The sequence below is a fragment of the Harpia harpyja genome, chromosome 1, assembly GCF_026419915.1.
Source record: "Harpia harpyja isolate bHarHar1 chromosome 1, bHarHar1 primary haplotype, whole genome shotgun sequence".
In the NCBI taxonomy this organism is placed as follows: domain Eukaryota; kingdom Metazoa; phylum Chordata; class Aves; order Accipitriformes; family Accipitridae; genus Harpia; species Harpia harpyja.
Window position 1 is genome coordinate 28,170,094 of NC_068940.1, and position 19,245 is coordinate 28,189,338.

Here is a 19,245-nt window from a genome sequence, read left to right on the forward strand (position 1 = left end):
GGCTTTTATTTAAAAATACACTTAAAAGTGCATTCTTTCAGGGACGAAATTTGAGGGCAAGAACACTCCCTGGTATACACGTACATGCCAGTCTGTATCAGGCCCTGATCTGAACTGGCGGCGATGCCAGGTCCAAGCAGCGGTTGTCCCTCTCTCGCGCTGACCGGACTAAAGGTCCTTGGTGGGAAATATATACATACATACGTACAAAGTGGATCCCACCTGAGGCTTAGATTTTCCATCCCACTGTACAAAAGTTACTCAAACTTATCATTACAAAACACCTCGGCTCTTTTGGAAAGTAACCAGATTTTCTGTGATATCAGACAGTGCAATTAGTGAGGAAATGCATGAGAAAGATGGGATTCATGAGCTACTCAGTAGCATGGCACTTGGAGAAACAGCAGCTCAAGTCTCTGTTCATCTCCTTTACTTCGGGCAGTTTGGTCTCCTTTTCTTGCCTGGGTTTCCCTTTGTATAAAATGAAGGCAAGTTCATCTAAGAGCAGTGCAGAGTAATAGCTGTTAGGATCGTGTACATAGCTGGCAAGTGCTCAGACAGAATAACAGAAGTACCAAAGACAGAAAGGAAGAGAGTTATGAGCACAGTTCCCAATTACATCACTGATAAGCCTTAGCAGACTCATTTTCTCTTAAGCTAATACTCCTTTCCCCATTTTTAGTTCCAAAGTAAAACTGGAATGTAGTTAAGCCAAAACCTGTGGCCTTGGGGCTTAAATTCCAAAGGAAACAAGCAGACAGCAATACACCACACATTCCCCGGGAGGGATCAAAAATAGGATAAGGCTTACGCATGAAACAGGTTCAACCAGCACAGCACACAACTTGATGTTGCCCTGCTCCTTTGAGGTAAAAAGCAAAAGTTAATCAGCCAAGGGGGGGGGATTGTGTGTGTGTTTTTTCTTTGTTTGTTTTAAAGTCTTTTCCTATCCTACTCACAAAGTTGGACAGAACAGAAGTATTTACGGAGGCCAAGTCAATTTTACCAAATAAACCAATGTTTGGAGAACCCAGCAAAACATTTCAGCTCAGTGATCTGTTTCCTTAGAACAAAACATTTCATTTTGGGTAAAATGATGTCAGATTCATCTCCAAATCATGGTTGCTGATAACATGGAATGGTGAAAGAGGGAAAAAGCTATTCCCACATTTTCAAATTGCCTACAAACTCTATGGTTTGCAACACATCCCCTGCCTTATTCCACAAGCTTATTTTATTTTGAGACTTAATCAACTTTGACTTTTACTTCCAATAACCTCCCCCCCCTCCCCATTCCTGTGCCATTCAACACCTACGGTACCATTCAGTAGTGAAGTTCAATCCTTAAATGGACATGCTAGCCATGTTCTGTGATTTTGACATTTCTCTCATCTGGCCTTGTCATTTTTCAGAAGAAACTTCTCAAGATGCTCAGTATCTTCAGAGAGCTGTATTGATCCTATTTCTGCCAATATTCTAGATTTTCTGAAAAGCTGGGAGATTAGGGGAAGGGAGAGGAAATAAAGGTGCAAAAAACATGGAAACACTACTTCTGCTTCCAGATGCAGTGAAGTCAGCTTGAACTTAGAAGCAGCAAACTGAAAAAATATGGCATGAGTTTAGTAACTTGAAAAGTAAATCCTATTTTGAAACTGTAGATTAAAAGAGAAATTGTAACATCAACCCTATTTCACGAATTCAGAATAACATTCAAAAACTGATGAGAAAATAGGCCATAAGGAATGCTTCGCCATTAATGCTTCTCTGGAAACAACAGCTTTAGCATAACAACCAGTCCTTGTTACCAGCATAAAGACCATAAGCCTCTCAAATGTAAGAAACAGTACATAACCTTCACTATTTCTTTTAAACAACAAAGGAATTCTGTAACCAATTCTGGAATTACGAGGAAAAGCACATACATGATATTCCTCTAATGAAAGAAAACTGAAAGACGTTAAAAAAATCCACTGCTTAGCTTTAGGAGATACTAGTAAAATCCATCCCATAATGCTTTTCTAAGGCACACTGAGGAGAAGTCATAGATTGGCACTATCCAATTATACGGAGACACAATTTAATTAAGAAAAACATACAGTTCTTATTGTAAGCCTTCTCCATCCCCATGATTCCTGTATCTCAGAAGTCCTTTCCTCCCTGCCTTTCCTGCTCATTCCATGTCACTGAATGTGAATGCAAAAATACTTCCTTCAGGTAACACGTGCTGGTGTTTGTTAGGGTTATTCCAGTTTGTTTGAACTTTGGGCTTCGCACCATGCAGTTATAAATTTAAGAGTAAGCTGCAACTATTTTTTGTTGTTCTAAGAGATCATAATAAAGCTCATGTGCTTCACTACAGACTTACCACTACATTACTACATAATCCAAGTGGTTTAGTTTTGTAGAGAATTGGTAACAGGAGCGGGGAAATACATGAATATCAGTCGTAGATCAGACCCTGTCAAATGCAATGCACACAATCAGAAAAGGACACTCAACTGTTAATATCCCAAAAGGTCCTATGCTATTACCTGTAGTATTACTAAAATAGTTATCGCAACTTCCGTATTGTGATATGATAAAAATGAATGCCTGTAAGAGATCTGGGAAAAGCTGCAACTTGCAGTCAGAAAAACACTGTTTTCTCTGTAATCTCCAAGAACTTCCAAGTGGCACTGAAAACCATAAATCCTATCTGAGAAGACACATGATATAGTAAGTGCTATTTCCAAACAAACTCCCGTTAACAGAAGGTAATTAATGATTTATCTTTACTGTTGCAATACTGGTAGCTTTTTCTTTTATTAATAATTTTTAAAACCATTAAAGGTGATTGGCTGATGGAAAATGGTGATGTTTGTATCACATTAGTCATTTCCATTAAAGTTTAAAATTGGAGTACTTTTCAAAAAGAAGCACTTCCTCCCTTCTTATGTGCCAAAGATCAAAAAATACAGTCTGCAATTACTGTAAGCCATCTCTCCCTATGGAGCTTTTTTTGTAGAGATTACTTGACAGTGATTGATATAACCGCTCTGCTGAAGAATTTCTGCAGAAAATTTTAGTTGATTTCTTCCAAGGATATTTAAATAATCATTACACAGGTTATATCAAAACCTTAATAACATGCACTTCACTAGAATGTTTATTCTTTAAACACGCAATTTTATTCTAACTGATTGTCCTATTTTTTCCATATGTTTTTCTTGATTCACCTACCAATTAACTAATAATCACTAGACAGCCACAAGACTTGGAATAAGCAGATTATACATAAGGCAAAACAAAACAAGAATTCTCCCTAGGAAATAAACAATGATTTGTTTAAAAAACTCTCTCACACTTTGTGTTCATCTTTAAAAATCTAAGTATGACAAGGAACCAAGAAGACAACACGGATGTTTAGAAGTAGAGGGAAGAGAGGAGGGATCTGAAGAGAAGCATGGATGACTGACACTTTTACTCTTTCACCTGTGTGCACTCCAAATGGCCCTTCTTAGAAAGAAGACCAGATACTTCAACAATTTGCTTTCAACAACTTGATTTTTGCAGTGGATTGTCATATGTAAGGGCAACTGCTTTCAAAACACTACATTTTACTATGTCTTCAACTTAAAAAAAAAAATTAGTTTAGTAATCTGAGAAAATATTTACTCAGCAGTATTTCTCCAGCAACCAAATTCAACGCAACTGGTGAGTTTGCCCATAAATTAAACCACAAATATTTTAGAGACAGGAATGAAAATAATTTCAAAAGACTTACGCAGGAAAATCTGATAAGGATTAGCATGGAGTGTAGCAAAACTTTGAGATATGATGTAGTGATAGAAGGAAAAAGCTAAGTACTTAAAGAAAACTTCAGCGTTGAAATTCTGCAGTAACCTTTCTGTGCAACACTGAACATTCATTCCTTTTTCCAGTTACTGTCATTGTGTAAGCTGAAAAAAACATAAATAGTCTCAGGAAGTATCTAGGAAGTGTTCAATTAAATCTTGGCAAGTCAGCAAAGTATTTGATGGTGCATAGATCAATGTGTAACATATTTACTCTGTAGCTTCTTTATGTATGCATTATAGGAGAAAATACATGATGTAACATAAACATACAATTATACTTGTACTAGTGCAGAAGTTTTTACTTTCTACATTAAACCAAATCTCAAAACGAGAGAATCAAGGCAATGAGACAGTCCATTAGGTAACACCGTTAAAAACGCCCACACTTCAAAAGGCAGCCTGGTTTGTTATCATTTAAAAGGTTTCACGTTCCTGATTGAAAGGTCAATAGAGAAAGTTAAGATTTGGGTGACTACAGACTGCACTTTTGACAATGACTTTTAGTCAAAAGCCTGTGTTTGAAACAAAATCTTTTGTGTTACAAAGGCATAGGAAAAGCTAAATATTTAGCTCCAAACATCCTGCAAATATCGTTTTGCTTCTCGAAGCGTGGCCAGGATTTTCATTGCTTCCAATTTGTCAGCTTCCATTTCCATGCTTAAAATGTCCACTACAGCATCACTTACACCATCAGCCATGTGCTTCTTATCTCTGAAAAAAAAAAAGGGGGGGGGAAGGAAAATGCATAATAGTGCATTTTTTCTTTTATCGATAGCTTCAGAGGCAGGATAATATTGGAAAAGAGGCATTTAAAAAATCCCAAACAAAAATATAGCTTGTATGGCAAGATTCTCACCGAGTTTTCATGTAGCTGAGCATTGACAGTGACAATGGTTTCTCTCAATCAAGCATTACAAAGTTTTCAGCATGCTGTAATTTATAAGAAAAAAACCCTTGGAAGCTTAGTTGAATTGTCACAGAGTAATTGTTTTCTTTTAGGGAGAATTGGACCTGCTGAAGTATATTTTTATTATTGTATCACCATACGGGTCCAATATATAAAAAAAAACCCAAACAAAAAAAACCCCAAAAACCCTACAAACAAAACAAAACCCCAACTTACTAATAATGCTATTTTTAATGCAAATAATAGCTGGCATTTATTCCTGCAGAAGAACATATTGACATTGGGCTCTATATTCAAACAGTTTGTCCATTTATCAACAAAATGCCTAAAGATCTCAAACCTCCAGGTAAGTCAGCATCCACAAATAAAACTTCCCACTGTAAAATATATTGCTATTACAGAGTTTTAGCATTCTGGCCTACCCAAGCCAGCAAAACAGCAGAAGCCTCTTGCTATCTCACAGCTGTGCAGTTTATCATCACATGTATTCAAATATTTCATTTTCTCAGGAGAAATCTTTCAGCCTGAAACCTCCTATAGCTTAACTGAATACTAAAAAAGAAAAAGAAATAATAAGTGACTAAAGCAACCACTGAAACTGTGTGGCTACAAGCTATGCTTTCAAGACCATATTGGAAAAAACGGACATAGTGATGAAATTCTAGGATTCCAGGAAGGCTCTTTCAGCATCATATTGGTCCTTTCTTTCAGACAGCTCTAAGTCTCTCTAAAGCCTCAAACTTCTGCTAACTCTGTTCTTTCTGAGACAGTCCATCTGCACGCTACTCACCCACATACATAGAAGTAACCTCTCTCTTTCAGCAGGACTCTGGCAACTTCCTTAGCATAAAGCCTAATGACATCTTGCACATATTTAGGCGGGGCTACTTCTGCAGTTGAAAAGTCTCTTGAGAAACAAACCTTAAGATGAGTTAACGTGCCATTTTCAAGAAAACATCTGAGCTCATCTCTGAAAGGCAATAAAAACTGTTAGTAATGGCTCAGAGATCAGCATTCCCTCATGAATACAAAATGAATGCTAAATAATGAACTTGCTTGAACAAATAGTCTCGATCCTGATGCCGACAACCAAAAAACAGCCATGTCTCTCCAAATTCCCAGTCTGCATGTTCTTCTCTGAGCTTTTGCCTAAACAGGCCAAAAAAAACCAAAATTCAATCCTGTTTTATCAAGTGCAGAATCTAAAAGGTCTACAACCTAATTCCCATTTAAAATAGTGCTTTAATAAACCTATGGATTGGCAGAAATGTGAAACGACTTAAGGTAAATCACAGTAAAACCCTCCTTATTTGATTTTCCTGACTACTCACTTTTGGCCCAGCTCAAAATCAATCAACTTCAAAAGGGTTATTTTTGCCATAGTTTCATATTGGAATAGTCAAGACTGACGCTTCCAAACATCTTACAAAACTATCCTGACTGCTGAATAAGGAGATCATTACCCTTTATCCTTCACTGGAAGCCCTATAAAAACACCTGGGAAAACTCAGCACAAAGCAGTTTTAAGCATGCTTTCCATTTAGCTGTAGAAACCTGCTAGACTTTATGAATAACAATCTATTTACTACCATATCATCAGGAGAGTTATTGCATTTTCTTGAAATAATGCTGAAGGTATTACTTTACAGGGGGTTTAGCTGCAACTTTCTAGTTACATTTTGAGATAGAGATTTCATTTATCATTGATCAAATGTTTATGAAATGCTATAAATCCTTTAAAATAAAATGCAAAATACTTCCGAGAGATAAAGGTATATTTAGGAGTTAAAATTAAGGAGTAAGGATTGTACATAATGATTTGCTTAAAGCTGAAGCATGGAGTCAGACACATCATGTCAAAATTTCACTTTTCTCTCAAATAAAATGGTTTAAAAATAATTGTTACAGGACACAAGAAACTCCATTATCTTGCTGGAACTAATGAGTCATGTAGGAATGATATATGTTGATTACCTATAAAACTTGCAACCATTCCCACCCAAATGTTCTATTCTTCCCACTCTTCATTTGCTCCAAATGATCATGTTATTACACCTCCTTGGTGATGTGGTATCTGTCACTTTTTGAACAAGCATCTCTTTGCCTTGCAAAATTACGCTGCTGGAGTTGGAGGGGTGGGGAAAAGGGAACTACCTTCCCTCAAATACAAATCCACAAAACCCAAGACTACTGCCCAGTTGTGGGTTCAGGTGCCAAGCTCCTCATCTTAAAACATCAAAATGTGTAAACACACAGAAATAAGGAAATGTGGGAGAAAACTTGACATTCATCATGCCAAGGCTTTTAATATAGATGCCACTTCTGGAGGAAATGGATTTTGAATACCAAACTTAAGCCAACCAACACTGTCTCTAAAAACTACCAACCTCTTACAGGACTTCCACTAGCAACACAGAGATAAAGGACTTAATTTCTTATTACTGTTTCTGCAATTCGCCCAATTCCTCATATATTCACTACGGATATTAAATACAGTCAGATGAAAGTATAAGTTGCATTTGTACTCAAAACCTGAGGCTGTATTTTCTTCAACATAGAAAGGCTGCTTTCCACGTAACAACTTGGTACATACCTATGTTGTAGGAAACCAATAAATGGTGAAATTCCTGTTCCTGGACCAACCATCATGAATGGGACAGATGGGTCTGCAGGTAAGTGGAAAGTATTGTTTGGACGAGCAAAAATAGACATCTAAAATGAAATTACATAGAATACAATTGAAGAATATTTTTAAGCAGTGAAAATACCATGAAATTTTTAGAACCTTCAGGGTATTTACATAGTGTGTGTGTCCAAACACCTTTCCATATCCTAAGCTTCAGAGTTTAATGCCACACAGACATTTAGAATAAAACTTCACGAGTTTCTGAAAAAAAACACACCATATTTACAAACCTATTAATCCACCTGGAGGAAAACTAGAGAAAAAACACACAAACATGAGTTTCTGAATATGAAAGTTGACTGGACCATAAATGTGGGGAATACTGTTACAGAATTCATGGAAAGTTTGGTGTTGGTACTCAAAGGGATGTAAAGCTAGTTTATTGCTATTATAGGTAACTCAACCTTCTTTTACATTGTGAACATCTAAAAATATTCCAGTGGAGGTGAGGATTTGTTTATAGTGAATTGAAGCCTACTGATCCTGAGCTCACTTTCTTAATTTTCATAAAAGTTTTACATGATCTCCAAAAATGCATATGGGTGAGAGGAAGCACATAACTGCTCAAAGATCTTGGAAAATGGTTCATATCATTCCACCGATAAACTCTAATTCTGATCTTCAGATATGCGTCTGAAAGGAAGTCTAAATGTAATTTTCATAGGAGCTCTACAACTATTCTCTGAGGCATGGCTAACGTAATATATAGAAAATGATAGATGACTATTTTTAATTCTTTAAAAGATTATTCAAGACTCAGCAGCAGCCATAGCAGAGCTTCATCCATTAGTCATAAGCAAACATACAATTTATTTTGCATATTAATTATGAAAAGATTTGAATTTACTTTCAAGTTTAAGGAAGGAGTGAAGCACTAGATCAAGCTATTTAAACTTTGTTCTGTAAACCTGAGTGGTTTAGCACTACTCGTTTCTTATCATTTAATTCACTACAGATACTACAACGTTAAAAAGGATTATTTTTCTGGTTTCATGATGGTAAGAAAATAGTATAATTCTTGCTGGTGAGGGGCAATATTTGTATTTCTGTTACACTTACTACTTCAAATCACGCTTGAGTTAGGAGGACATTTTCCCTATTAATGATTCCAAATGGTCATTCCTTTAAAAAATACTGCAAGTGGTAAACACATTTATACTGTAAAGTGTCTTCAACTAATCTAAGGTATTTTGCATAAGATCACACTCATCTATTTTGTACTGGTATTCCACATATTTCTGCAATCTACGTGTATTGCTGCACATTTACATATGCTGAATTCTAGCTTACACAGCAGATGCAAATAGTTCTGAACTTTACTCAGACTCATGTTGTAATAATCCTTTTTTTTTTTCTTTTTAACTCCACCTCTTTTTCATGTTTGATCTTTAATATACTGCAAATCAATTATATTTTAAATAAATAACAGATGTGAATACTAGAATAAGATATATGATGCACATATTAATCAGTTTGTCTTTTGAGTTAGCTTTAAAAAATGAAGATAACTTGTACGGGGTTTCCTTCCATTTTGCCAGACCAACACCTTGAATTATTGGCAGTTTTCTTGTAACCAAATTCTATGCTTGTTTCCATTTCTCTTAATCAAATATAGATTAGACTGGCAGTAGTTCTTTTGTCATATTAATTATATAGTAGAATTCCAAATTTTTAATAATTAGCTTATACCTAATAAGTTTGAGACTGATTAATTACATAGATTCTCTGCCATGAAAGGAAAAGGGGGGGGGGGGGGGGGGGAGTACCTTCTCCTAATAATACCCACCATGCCAAACCATCTTCGATGCACATCAGAAATACCACAGACAACTGTCCCCTGTGTCATATTCAATAACTGGGCCTTTGCAAACTGTGTGAGAGCTGACAAGAAGTCAGTTTTACAATTTCTTTCCTATTACCTGCACCCTTTCTGGAAGTGACCAAGTGCCTCTCTCCTACAACACTAACAGTCATAACCATTTAATCGCACAGTGGTATTTTAGTCCACAAAAACATCATCCAAGACTCACTTAGGACTACAGTGGGGTATAAAACAACTCTGGCCTTTCAGCAATGGGAAGTTTCACAACTTAGGTATCCACAGATAGAGTAAAATGTAAGTTTAGCAACTTAGCAATGAAGTTCTAGACATGTTACAGAGGGAAGGGTAAACTTACAGGTAGGGTAGAACTGCAAAATGAAGGTGTATACTGCCAAAACACCTGCATTATATCAGAGCAGTGAACAAAGAAAGCTGCAGTTGTTTCAAACATGCATAAATTTAACGGTTAAGGAGTTTAGGTCTAATATTCATACCTTTTCAGTTGAAGATCTTCCTCCTTTTGTATTCAGAGTGTTTTTATTGGGGTGCAGTAGAGGTGCAACTAACTCAGCAAGCCACCCTGTACATACTCCTTTCCGTGAGACTGGTCTAGCGGGACAGGCAGGGAACTCCACAATATTAAATACAAAACACAGTTTTCCTGGCTGATATAAGTTTGAACTGCAAAGACAAAAGTATAAAAAAACCCCCTAAACCTGAGAGATAGCTGTACAATCTCACAGCAGGTCCATTTGCAGCCCAAACCACCTCAATTAAATCAAGATTCTCAGTGTTCAAATTACCATGTGATATTTATATCTAGCTAGAAAACGCCTTAAGGTTAGAGTCAAGAGGCCAGTGCCTACAGAAGGGAATCCAAATTCCTACCAGATTCATGTGTGTGTGAGCTTGTTCTTGAGAACTCTACCAAAGTCTTGCCATACACTCAAAACAATGTTGTTTGAAACAGTCAAATCCTGTGGTTTTTTGCAACAGGGACACAATCACTTTTTCCTCAGGTTTTATCCTTCATTCCTTTCTTTCTTCTTTAGATCATAACGTACACACACACATTTGAGAAAAATGCATACCTAAATTACCAAGGAGATATAGTTTGAATATTTCATTACCTTGACACTGAATAGGATCTGGCTTGTAATTTAGGAAGATGTTCTGAAAAATAAAAAAAATAAAAAAAAAAAAAAAAAAAAAAAAGCATCACTTATTATTTGATTCACCCCAATGAAAATGAAAATATCATATAATCAGTGTTTACACTACAACAGATTACAAGCATATTATAATTGAACTGTAATTTTATCCTATTAACATTCAGTGTTTGTGGTTCGGAAATAAGCTATTAAGACGTGAACTCTGCTTTGAATGTTTTTAGACTTTATGGAACATCTGTTAGAGATCCTATAAAATGAGGCCACGACAGTTAATTTATGGGGTTCTTGGTCAATTAAAAACAACTGTAAGGTGCACGGAAGAGATGCCAGTAGCTAGTGGACAAGGTGAAGCTTGAAATTTAATTTTCCCCACTTCTCATCTAAGAGCTCAAAAGCTCTCAGAATAGGAATTGCTTGATTTAAAGTTTCCTATATATCATGTCCTAGAAGCAGATATGGCAGTTCAATTTCAAACCACTATGAGTACCTAAGCAAATTTTTGAAATCATAGCTAAAAAAACAACAACAGAGACAGAAGTTTACTGGGCATTTTTTCAATGAGAAATCCACTATATATATCACACACACACACACATTTATATCTATGTATGTATGCACGTATGCAGAAAAGGTCAAACTCACTGGTGCCTTCAAAGGAATGACTTGCATGCAGACTGCACATTTTGGCTGAGAAGAAGGGCATATTAAAAGGAGACAGACCTATCACTAAGTGAACAATGTGGAGGGGAATGGTGACAATAAGCAAGCAATACCAGAAAAATTGGGTGTAGCAAATGCCAGAAAACATACAGTGGAGTAACAGGGTAACATGCAGTTTAACTGCTTTTTAGTCGTTTTTCCACATGTACCACTGTTTTGCAGATGTTCCAACTAGTACCTGGACATCCTGACATATTTTAAAGATGCTCTGCTACATAAGATAGTTGCGAGTCAGAGTTAAGAAAAGCTCTTTCAGTGAAATCACTTAAAGAAGACGCTAAGCCCATTCAGCACATTACTTCCCTGGGGCAACACATTTTAAAAACTTTCAAAATTTCCTTTTATTCAGTTCAGTTGCTACAGCATGTTCCATACCACTTTGAAAAGCTAAGTGTTTTTGCTTTCACTGTGAAAAATCATGTATTTGTATAAAGTGAAGCAGAGATTGTATTTATTTTCTTAAATCCCCACAGTGTACTAAGAAGGAGAGATTTGGTGCAGGCGTGGAGAAGACGATTGCAAGAATATAAAAAGCAATTTTTTGTTTCATATAATGAAGCATATTAAGAAATTCTGGTTTTTAATCTGGAAAATAACTGCCAGTATTTTCAGATGTATTTGAGATGGTTACAGTTGGAGTCTCGTTCCTTCAATGTTTCATATAAGGAACCCAGTGAGTGTGTTGGACATTCCATAAATACAAATATACTGGGCAAAGCTTTCCATTTTAACAGGTAAAGCACAAGAAAAGAACATGTAGACAAGGAAATCAGGAGTTGTAAAAACACGTCTTTTTCAATTGTAAACAGTTGATGAACTGTTTCTTAAAGACCCTAATCCTGCAAACACCTTATGCTTAGTTTTTATGCACAGGAGCAATCCAGAGTCAGCTGAAGCATAGATATGTGCCTAAGCGTTTGCAGAATGAAGGCCAAAGACTACAAACTGGAGAACAGAGCTTTGATCCCCAACAATAGTTTTAGTTTGATCACTATGGATACTATAACATTTCTAAAGCAGTTAACTGAACAATTATTCCCCTTCCTTGGGAAATTGAACATTTAGTCTGATGCATTTTCAGAAACCAAATCTAATTATATTTAAATCAGACACTTACCAATTAACAGGTTAAGTGAAGGCTTGCAGCTTGGAAAAGCATGAAGTAAATCCAGCAAGCAAACATTAGAATCTCTAATAAAGCGTGTGTAATCAGAGGCTCCTTGTCTGCTGCAAAGCTCTCGAAGCCTCCGTTTTTCTCCCGCATCACTGGTACATTCTACAAGAGCTCGCAAAAATGCCTGCAGGGAAGAAAATAAGAGTGAAGGGTAAAAAAACTTGTCCATTTTGGAAAATGGTCACAAAACTGGGTTGCCTGGGGACAGGAAGCAGTCACCTGATGGGTTAATGGATAATACAATTTATTTCCCAATGCACACTTTCACCTACTATGAAAAATTTACATTTCTCTTTTTTTTTTTTTTTTTTTTATTGGCTGCTCCTCTAATGTCTGGGACAAGCTAGCAGATCAGAAAATCCTACTTAGCCTGAGCAGGGGAGAGACAAATAAACAGGCACAACCCATTCCCTGAAAATTTCCAAATTTATGAAAGGCTTTCTTATTTATGTATTTGCACTTTAGTTAAGTAAACAGCTCCATAACACAAATTAATTCAAGACAAAACACCATTTGTTAAGTAACAGAAGCTAGGAAAGGAATAATAAAAAGCCTCAGAAGAGATATTACTGTAAATAAAGTATGGTATTTAATGAGTCATGTAAATATCACTGTGGTGTTTTATTCCATACTTTATGCCTATGTAATAGTACTGCAAGCTTTTCTTAAGGGAAAATTAAATTGAGCATTGTGATATAAAGTAAAAATCAGATGTAAATAGTTACAAGGTTTTTCCAAAAGCAACACTGAAACAGACACACGGCATAAAAGAAAAGTGATCCAAAACACCAAGTGCGATCAGATGACATATTCTACACAAATGAATACCTGGAAAGTAATTTGAGTGTGCTCAAACACTGAGCTTCCAGACAATAGTTTTGAGTATGGAGTTAGATAAAGCACATTCTACACTGAACAGGTAGTAAAGCAGATAGGTTATAAAAATTGGCTTTGGCAATATTCCCCAGCCAGGACTCTCTGCCTACTCTTATTGTTGAGACAAATTTTCAAAATTGTTAAATGCAGTTTTGAAAAGGTTGAAACAATTGGAAGGTTCTCTTCTCTTCTGCTGCAAAATCCACTAAATTGAGTCAAAAGGTCCTTCCAAAAACTGATTTCCCTCAGAGACCCAACCAACACAACTGTTTAGCTTCATCCTTCATACAAAGTTATCTTTAAAATGTGTTTTGACAATACCAGAAATACACATGCATTTCCAGTTGCAAGCTTTCAGCTTTTTGCAGGCACAGAATGAAAGGAAGATAATATTCACACGTTGTGGGAACAAATACTGTACAAGCAAAAATCTTTCTTTGCATTCTGCCAGGTTACTGAAATGCTAAAGAAAAGTTTTAAAATAATTTAAAAGACATTATGGTACGTTTGCATACAGCCACATGCGTATTTTCAGTGACAAAACTTGACAGATATGGCTCCCTCTGATTTGAAAGAATGACTTCTCTAAAATGCCTATGGGGCCAGGTTCAGTCAACCTTCCAGTTATCTGGCACCAAATATCTAACGCTTTTCTCTTTACTTCCAGACTAGTTAGGAATCAAGGTACTGCAGAATAGGAATAGATTTCAGTATCTCATAGCTTGCCAGATAAAGTCCCACAAGTGAAATTTCTCAGAATAAAGTACAAACAGCAGCATACAAACAGTCAATCCTTATTCACCAAGAAACATGGTAACTACACACAAAGCAAGGATAGATCTGTAAGAGGCCATACAGCATTGAATTACTAAGGATTTATCTTTAAAAGAACAAACACATAAACACCTTTTTGGGAATTGTTCTTATTTCCAGACACCAGGTTAGAATGAATTTCAGAGTGCTTCTTTCAGGGATGTGTTGTGGACGAGCTGCTCCTGGTTCAGTGGGAGAAAAAAACAAAACAAAACATGCATCTATTAACATCAAAAAATGGCATCACAGAGTGCTTATTCCTTCAAGAAATACAAGAGAGTAAACTGCATTCAATTCTGTATGTTTGAGCCCCAGCTGGTTAGTGGAAATTATAAAGTAAACAGCAAGACAGTTTTCCAATGAAGTATCAATCACAATTTTTCCAATGAAAAGTCAAAACTTACCAGGAAAGTAGGAAACAAAAAGAGGGGTATAATACATGAGTGTTCAAATAAATTTCATTTCTAAACCACTCAAGGCTTTGTTGCCACTTGCCACCTTGAAGAAATTCAGAGGAATGCTTACCAGAGAAAGGAACATACACATTTTTTCCCCTCCATCAATAAGCACTCCTGAAAATCAGAACATACTGAAGTTTTCTAATGATGTAGCCAAAGGTGTATGCAGCCAGTGCCAAGGTGGAGCTTCTGAGGCCCAACAGATCCAAGAGGTTTCTGTACTAGCACATAATCCCTCCTGTACTCTCTACAGGTTCCACTACTGGGAAGGAGGTACACTGACATCCCATCTATCCCTTCATGGAGTCAGCTAGCATGCAGCCAGACTTATCAGCCTCATGCCATGTCATGCTAAAGCAGCTATTCTAAGTTAACCCACTAAGCAATATAAGAGCATTTATGTGACAAAACACCTTTAATTAATAAGATCTGCAGGTCCCAAATCGTTTCCTTACAGACCCAACGTGCATGTTGGGATTTCTCTTGACAACGTTGCTTGGTTTTGACCTCTAGCTACCGATTCTTACTATGCTTTTTTCCATGCTCAAGAGCCCTTTAATACTACAGAGTTTTTGCTCCAAGAATATACCTATATAACTTGTAAAATTACATCTTCATATCAGCATTACTTGACTGAACCCTTACTACAAAGAACAAAATTTACTTTTAGAACATAAAAGGATTGGCATAAATATAATGCAGGAAAGAAGCATCCATTTTCACATTTATATAAACTTCCTTTTCTTGAACATGCTGACAGCATGTTACAAGTAGTACTTAACTCTCTTCCTAGGATGCTCATACATACAATAAAAAAACTACAGAAACCCAGAACTTGAACAATAGACTTTGTACCAGACTGCAAATAATTTCTGTTTTGTCCTCTCAGTTGATCTCATCTACTTCATCGAAGAATTCATAGACTGAACAAAGAGAGGTTGTGAACAAAATTCACTGGAATTCCTGGTAAATCTTGAAGATGCAGCAGAGGCACAGCCTGCTGTTCATGCTCTTCTCTTCTCCCGGGTTTTTCAGCTCTATTCATTCAGTAAACCCACAACCATAATAGTCTGTAGTAACTATTACCAATTCCTCAGAAATGTGAATGCAGTTAAGAGACAACCATCTCAAAAGGAAAGCAACTCTGGAACATTGCTAGGAATTGCAAAGCTGCATTAGAGAGCTGAATTCTTTGGTATAGATTGGTAACAAGAAGTAATTAAGTTATAGTAACTTAATGAGTCTCTGCTCACCAGCACAGCTCCAAAGGAATGAATTTGGCTTTGATCCTAAACCATTTAACTTCATAACTGCAGTGGATGAAAGTCATTGTACAAGCCATGACTGGAGATCAGTGGATCAGCAGCAACTTGCTAGGTCCTGGCCAAGTATCCAAGGCAAGTGTAAGAAGTCAGCATGATTTGCTCTGGGTCACTCAGAAGACTCAAGAACAGAACCAAAAACTTTGATTCTCTGTGCTGCAATCCATTGCTATCATCTTCCTTTCCATTATCGTTCATTAAGATTCACAAACAGGCATGACATATTACATACAAGATATAGCAAAACATTGCATAAATGCATTATTTCACATTTTTTCCCTGATTAGTGCTACATTAGGCAGCCAGAGATGCAATATCCTGGATTATTTACACATAGGATGAGAGCACTGATATTCCAAGTTTCACTCAATTATTTTATCAACTTTGCCTTGGAAGGACAGTTTTTTTGGTATACAAGAACAATCAAGGGGCTAAGCTATGTTCACTTGGCTATACAGGTTCTGTTCCACATGGAAGGTGCTCTGACACTCAAAGTGCCCTGTTAGGGCAGTTTTACGTCCTCCCTGCAACATCAGTATAGCAGAAGAAAGAAAACTACTATAGGCAGTAAGGAGAGAATATCTTTCTGTGCCTATTCAAGGAGACCTTCACTTTGAACGTGCTGTTGATACTGTCTTTAACTTAGAGAGAGACTCACAATTTTATGCAGCTAGGTAGCAGGGCTCTGATTTGCACAGTAGAAAAACCTACTAGCATTCAGGAGGGACAAAATTTCAAGCCCATCTTCCTGTGAAGATCTGATGCTTTTGGCCCTGCATTACCTCCTTCTTCACTGTAACCTTTCCTTTTCATTACTTCCTTTGCAAATGTGATTGATTCTGTAAAATCTGTAAATTGTGTAAACTGCAGAAGTGGCATACCTGTGAAATCCCCCCACACCACCCAGTCTCTTGCTGCTTGCCTGTGCGTGGTTGTTGGGCCCTGGACGGGGTGACACTGCCTTGAGCTTGAGGGTGCTCAGGACCAGCCCTGATCCAAAGGGAGATTGTTACAAAGCTGGGACCCTCCTGGGACCTTTTCTTTTTTCTTCTTTTTTGGGGGAAAGAAGCAGGTGTGTTTAGAGGGGGTCTGTCCCAGAGGAACAAGGACAACGGGGGTTCCCCAAGAGGCGGGTGCAGAGGGAGGGGGTTCAGCACAGTGGGGCTGGGTAACGGCCGGACCAGCTCTGCAGACACAGGGCTCATTCCCAGTGCAGGGACCAGGCTGTAACTGATACTGGCTCTGCACCAAATCTACCCGGTGACCCCTCCCAGCAGAGGTTAGTTACTGGAGTGGGGATCAAGGATAGGGATCAGCTGGGCCTGGACATCCCATATGATGTTACCACATGGCCTGTCATGTAAACTCACCTCATTAACAATTGAGTTACTCGGCAAGTCCAAGAACAGGGGTCCATTTACACCTCACACTTAAGGGACAACTTGTGTTGCCCTCGATGCAGGGAATCTCGCCATGGGAACTGCTTCACCCATAGACTAAAACAACAAAGAGCCCTACCCCATCCTGCAGAACTAAAGGCACAACTCAACAGCACCATTAAGACACCAATTGCAAGGCAAGAGAAGAGTAATTCTCACAGGCCCAGCTGGCAGTACACAGGCATACCTTGAACCTGCAGCTACCCTTTCTGAGGTGTGGGATCATAAGACTCAGCAGAACAGATCCACATAGACCTACAAGCCCCTAAGTCTTCTGCTACAGGATTGTGGCCCTCTTGGGATGTAAAACAGATTGATGTGAAGTGCTGTGTAAGGAGGGGTTTTACTTTCAAGTGGGGGATTGCTGGTTTATGTGATTAAAGACTCATCTCCATAAACATAAAGGAGCACAGAGGAAGAATGAGATGGATGAACGTCAATGCCAGGCTCAAGTTCCCAGTCAGAAGCTAACTCATCTATAGTAAAACCAGCAGCAGCATTCTATGTGTCCTCTCGTTTTTAACACATCTCTGTGACTTCCAACATGCCTCCATGAAATGACAGCTGTGTCCCAATATTAAAGACAAAAATGTTCAAAAGTATGCATACCAATTACTACCAACACAGAAAGGAGCATTTGTTCATGAGCAGTGCATCACACCATACCTTTCTTTTTAGTGCCCTGCTTAACCTTTACACAAATGAAGTACTCTCCTTTTTCAGAAAGTCCCAAGATTTGAAGAAGTTCTTCCACCTCATTGATGTTGTTGGGACATATTACACAGAAGGCATCTCCAGGCTGGTAGTCAAAGACTGTATCCTGTTTTAAAATATGAGATCATTTCTATTAAATTGTATCATAAACCATGGCCAACAGCATCCCCGTTCCTAACAGCAGCAATCTTCCTACTATCGCAGTTACATGAAGTCCTGTGTTCTTTTACTCTGTACTAGTGCTCCACTGTTTGGATCACATCAGAAACTAAATACTCATGTTTTCTTTTCAGGTTTAACCTTACTAATTAGAAAAATCTTTCCTTATCTGGTTTAAATATTTGAACACTCTTTAGTAAGACCTGCTGATCAGCCTAAACAGAAGGAAAATAAATATGTATTAACAGGATGTCTTATATAATCAGCCCAGATCATTAATTACTGATGTACTTTGTCTTCTGGTTTGAAAAGAGCAGAGGAATGAAGTCCTCATAATTAATGCAACTTTGTATCGAGACATTATCACTAAAAGAAAATATGCTGGTTAAACTATTTGATGAACTGCAACTGAAATGATCCCAACTGTTTTTATTTTCTGGAGCTAAATAAGTAAAACAGCAAGGGAAGAGCACAGTGAAAATTAAAAGGCATCTCAGATCTTAAGACCTGGATTCTTACTTAGTTGCCTGAGGTTCTTGTGCCCAACTGCTAAAACCCTACTCAAGCTTTTGCCTGTTACAGAAACATACAGAATTATACTTGCATCATTATGTTTCCCTTATGCATCAGGTGAGGTGACTTGCATACACAGGCCGTTGAGAATGTGAGGAAAAAAGGGCACAAAATGTTCAAATTTTCAGTGCGTGCTGATGGCAGGACATATGTATACATACAAATATATGCAAAAAACCATGTCATCTCAGAGACTCACTTGCTCAAAACTTAGTAGACATTTTATAACTGAGATTTAGAGATGTCCCATGGAACACAGATTAGGCTAACAGAGCTCAATAAAAGTTACTGTCAAAAATCACAATATCCCAAAGGCATAATTCTACAAATTTGGAAAACCGCTCAAAAGCAACATATTTTCCTTTCAAAGATTTCTTGTAAAGTAATATCAAGCATTCTCTGTCTTTCATCTTCAAACCAGTATACAAAATATGATCTTCCCTGAATAAACTAAATCAGGTTTTACATCTAGGGTAATGGAGGTTGACAGTCTGAGTATGTTAACAAGTCAGAGCAAATGAATGAGAGAGGTAGAAACAGTGCTCAAGACCTAACGATTCTTACCACTTGATCG

General features: G+C 37.4%; 1 protein-coding gene across 2 annotated transcripts in view; it reads right to left on the reverse strand.

Annotated features, from left to right (window-relative positions):
• Window positions 1–1,215: 1,215 nt before the first annotated feature.
• MTRR (5-methyltetrahydrofolate-homocysteine methyltransferase reductase) overlaps window positions 1,216–19,245 on the reverse strand; it is a 32,780-nt gene continuing 14,750 nt past the window's right edge. Inside the window, exons 7-15 of one of the 2 annotated variants that reach the window (XM_052781969.1) lie at window positions 17,892–18,045; window positions 14,100–14,188; window positions 12,261–12,441; window positions 10,382–10,424; window positions 9,746–9,932; window positions 7,337–7,455; window positions 5,800–5,892; window positions 5,534–5,713; window positions 1,216–4,547 (exon numbers count right to left, since the gene is read on the reverse strand). In XM_052781969.1, coding sequence (XP_052637929.1) covers window positions 4,403–4,547; window positions 5,534–5,713; window positions 5,800–5,892; window positions 7,337–7,455; window positions 9,746–9,932; window positions 10,382–10,424; window positions 12,261–12,441; window positions 14,100–14,188; window positions 17,892–18,045 — 1,191 coding nt within the window. In that variant the 3' untranslated portion in view covers window positions 1,216–4,402. The remainder of the gene's footprint in view (window positions 4,548–5,533; window positions 5,714–5,799; window positions 5,893–7,336; window positions 7,456–9,745; window positions 9,933–10,381; window positions 10,425–12,260; window positions 12,442–14,099; window positions 14,189–17,891; window positions 18,046–19,245) is intronic. The other variant, XM_052781980.1, reaches the window with a different exon arrangement.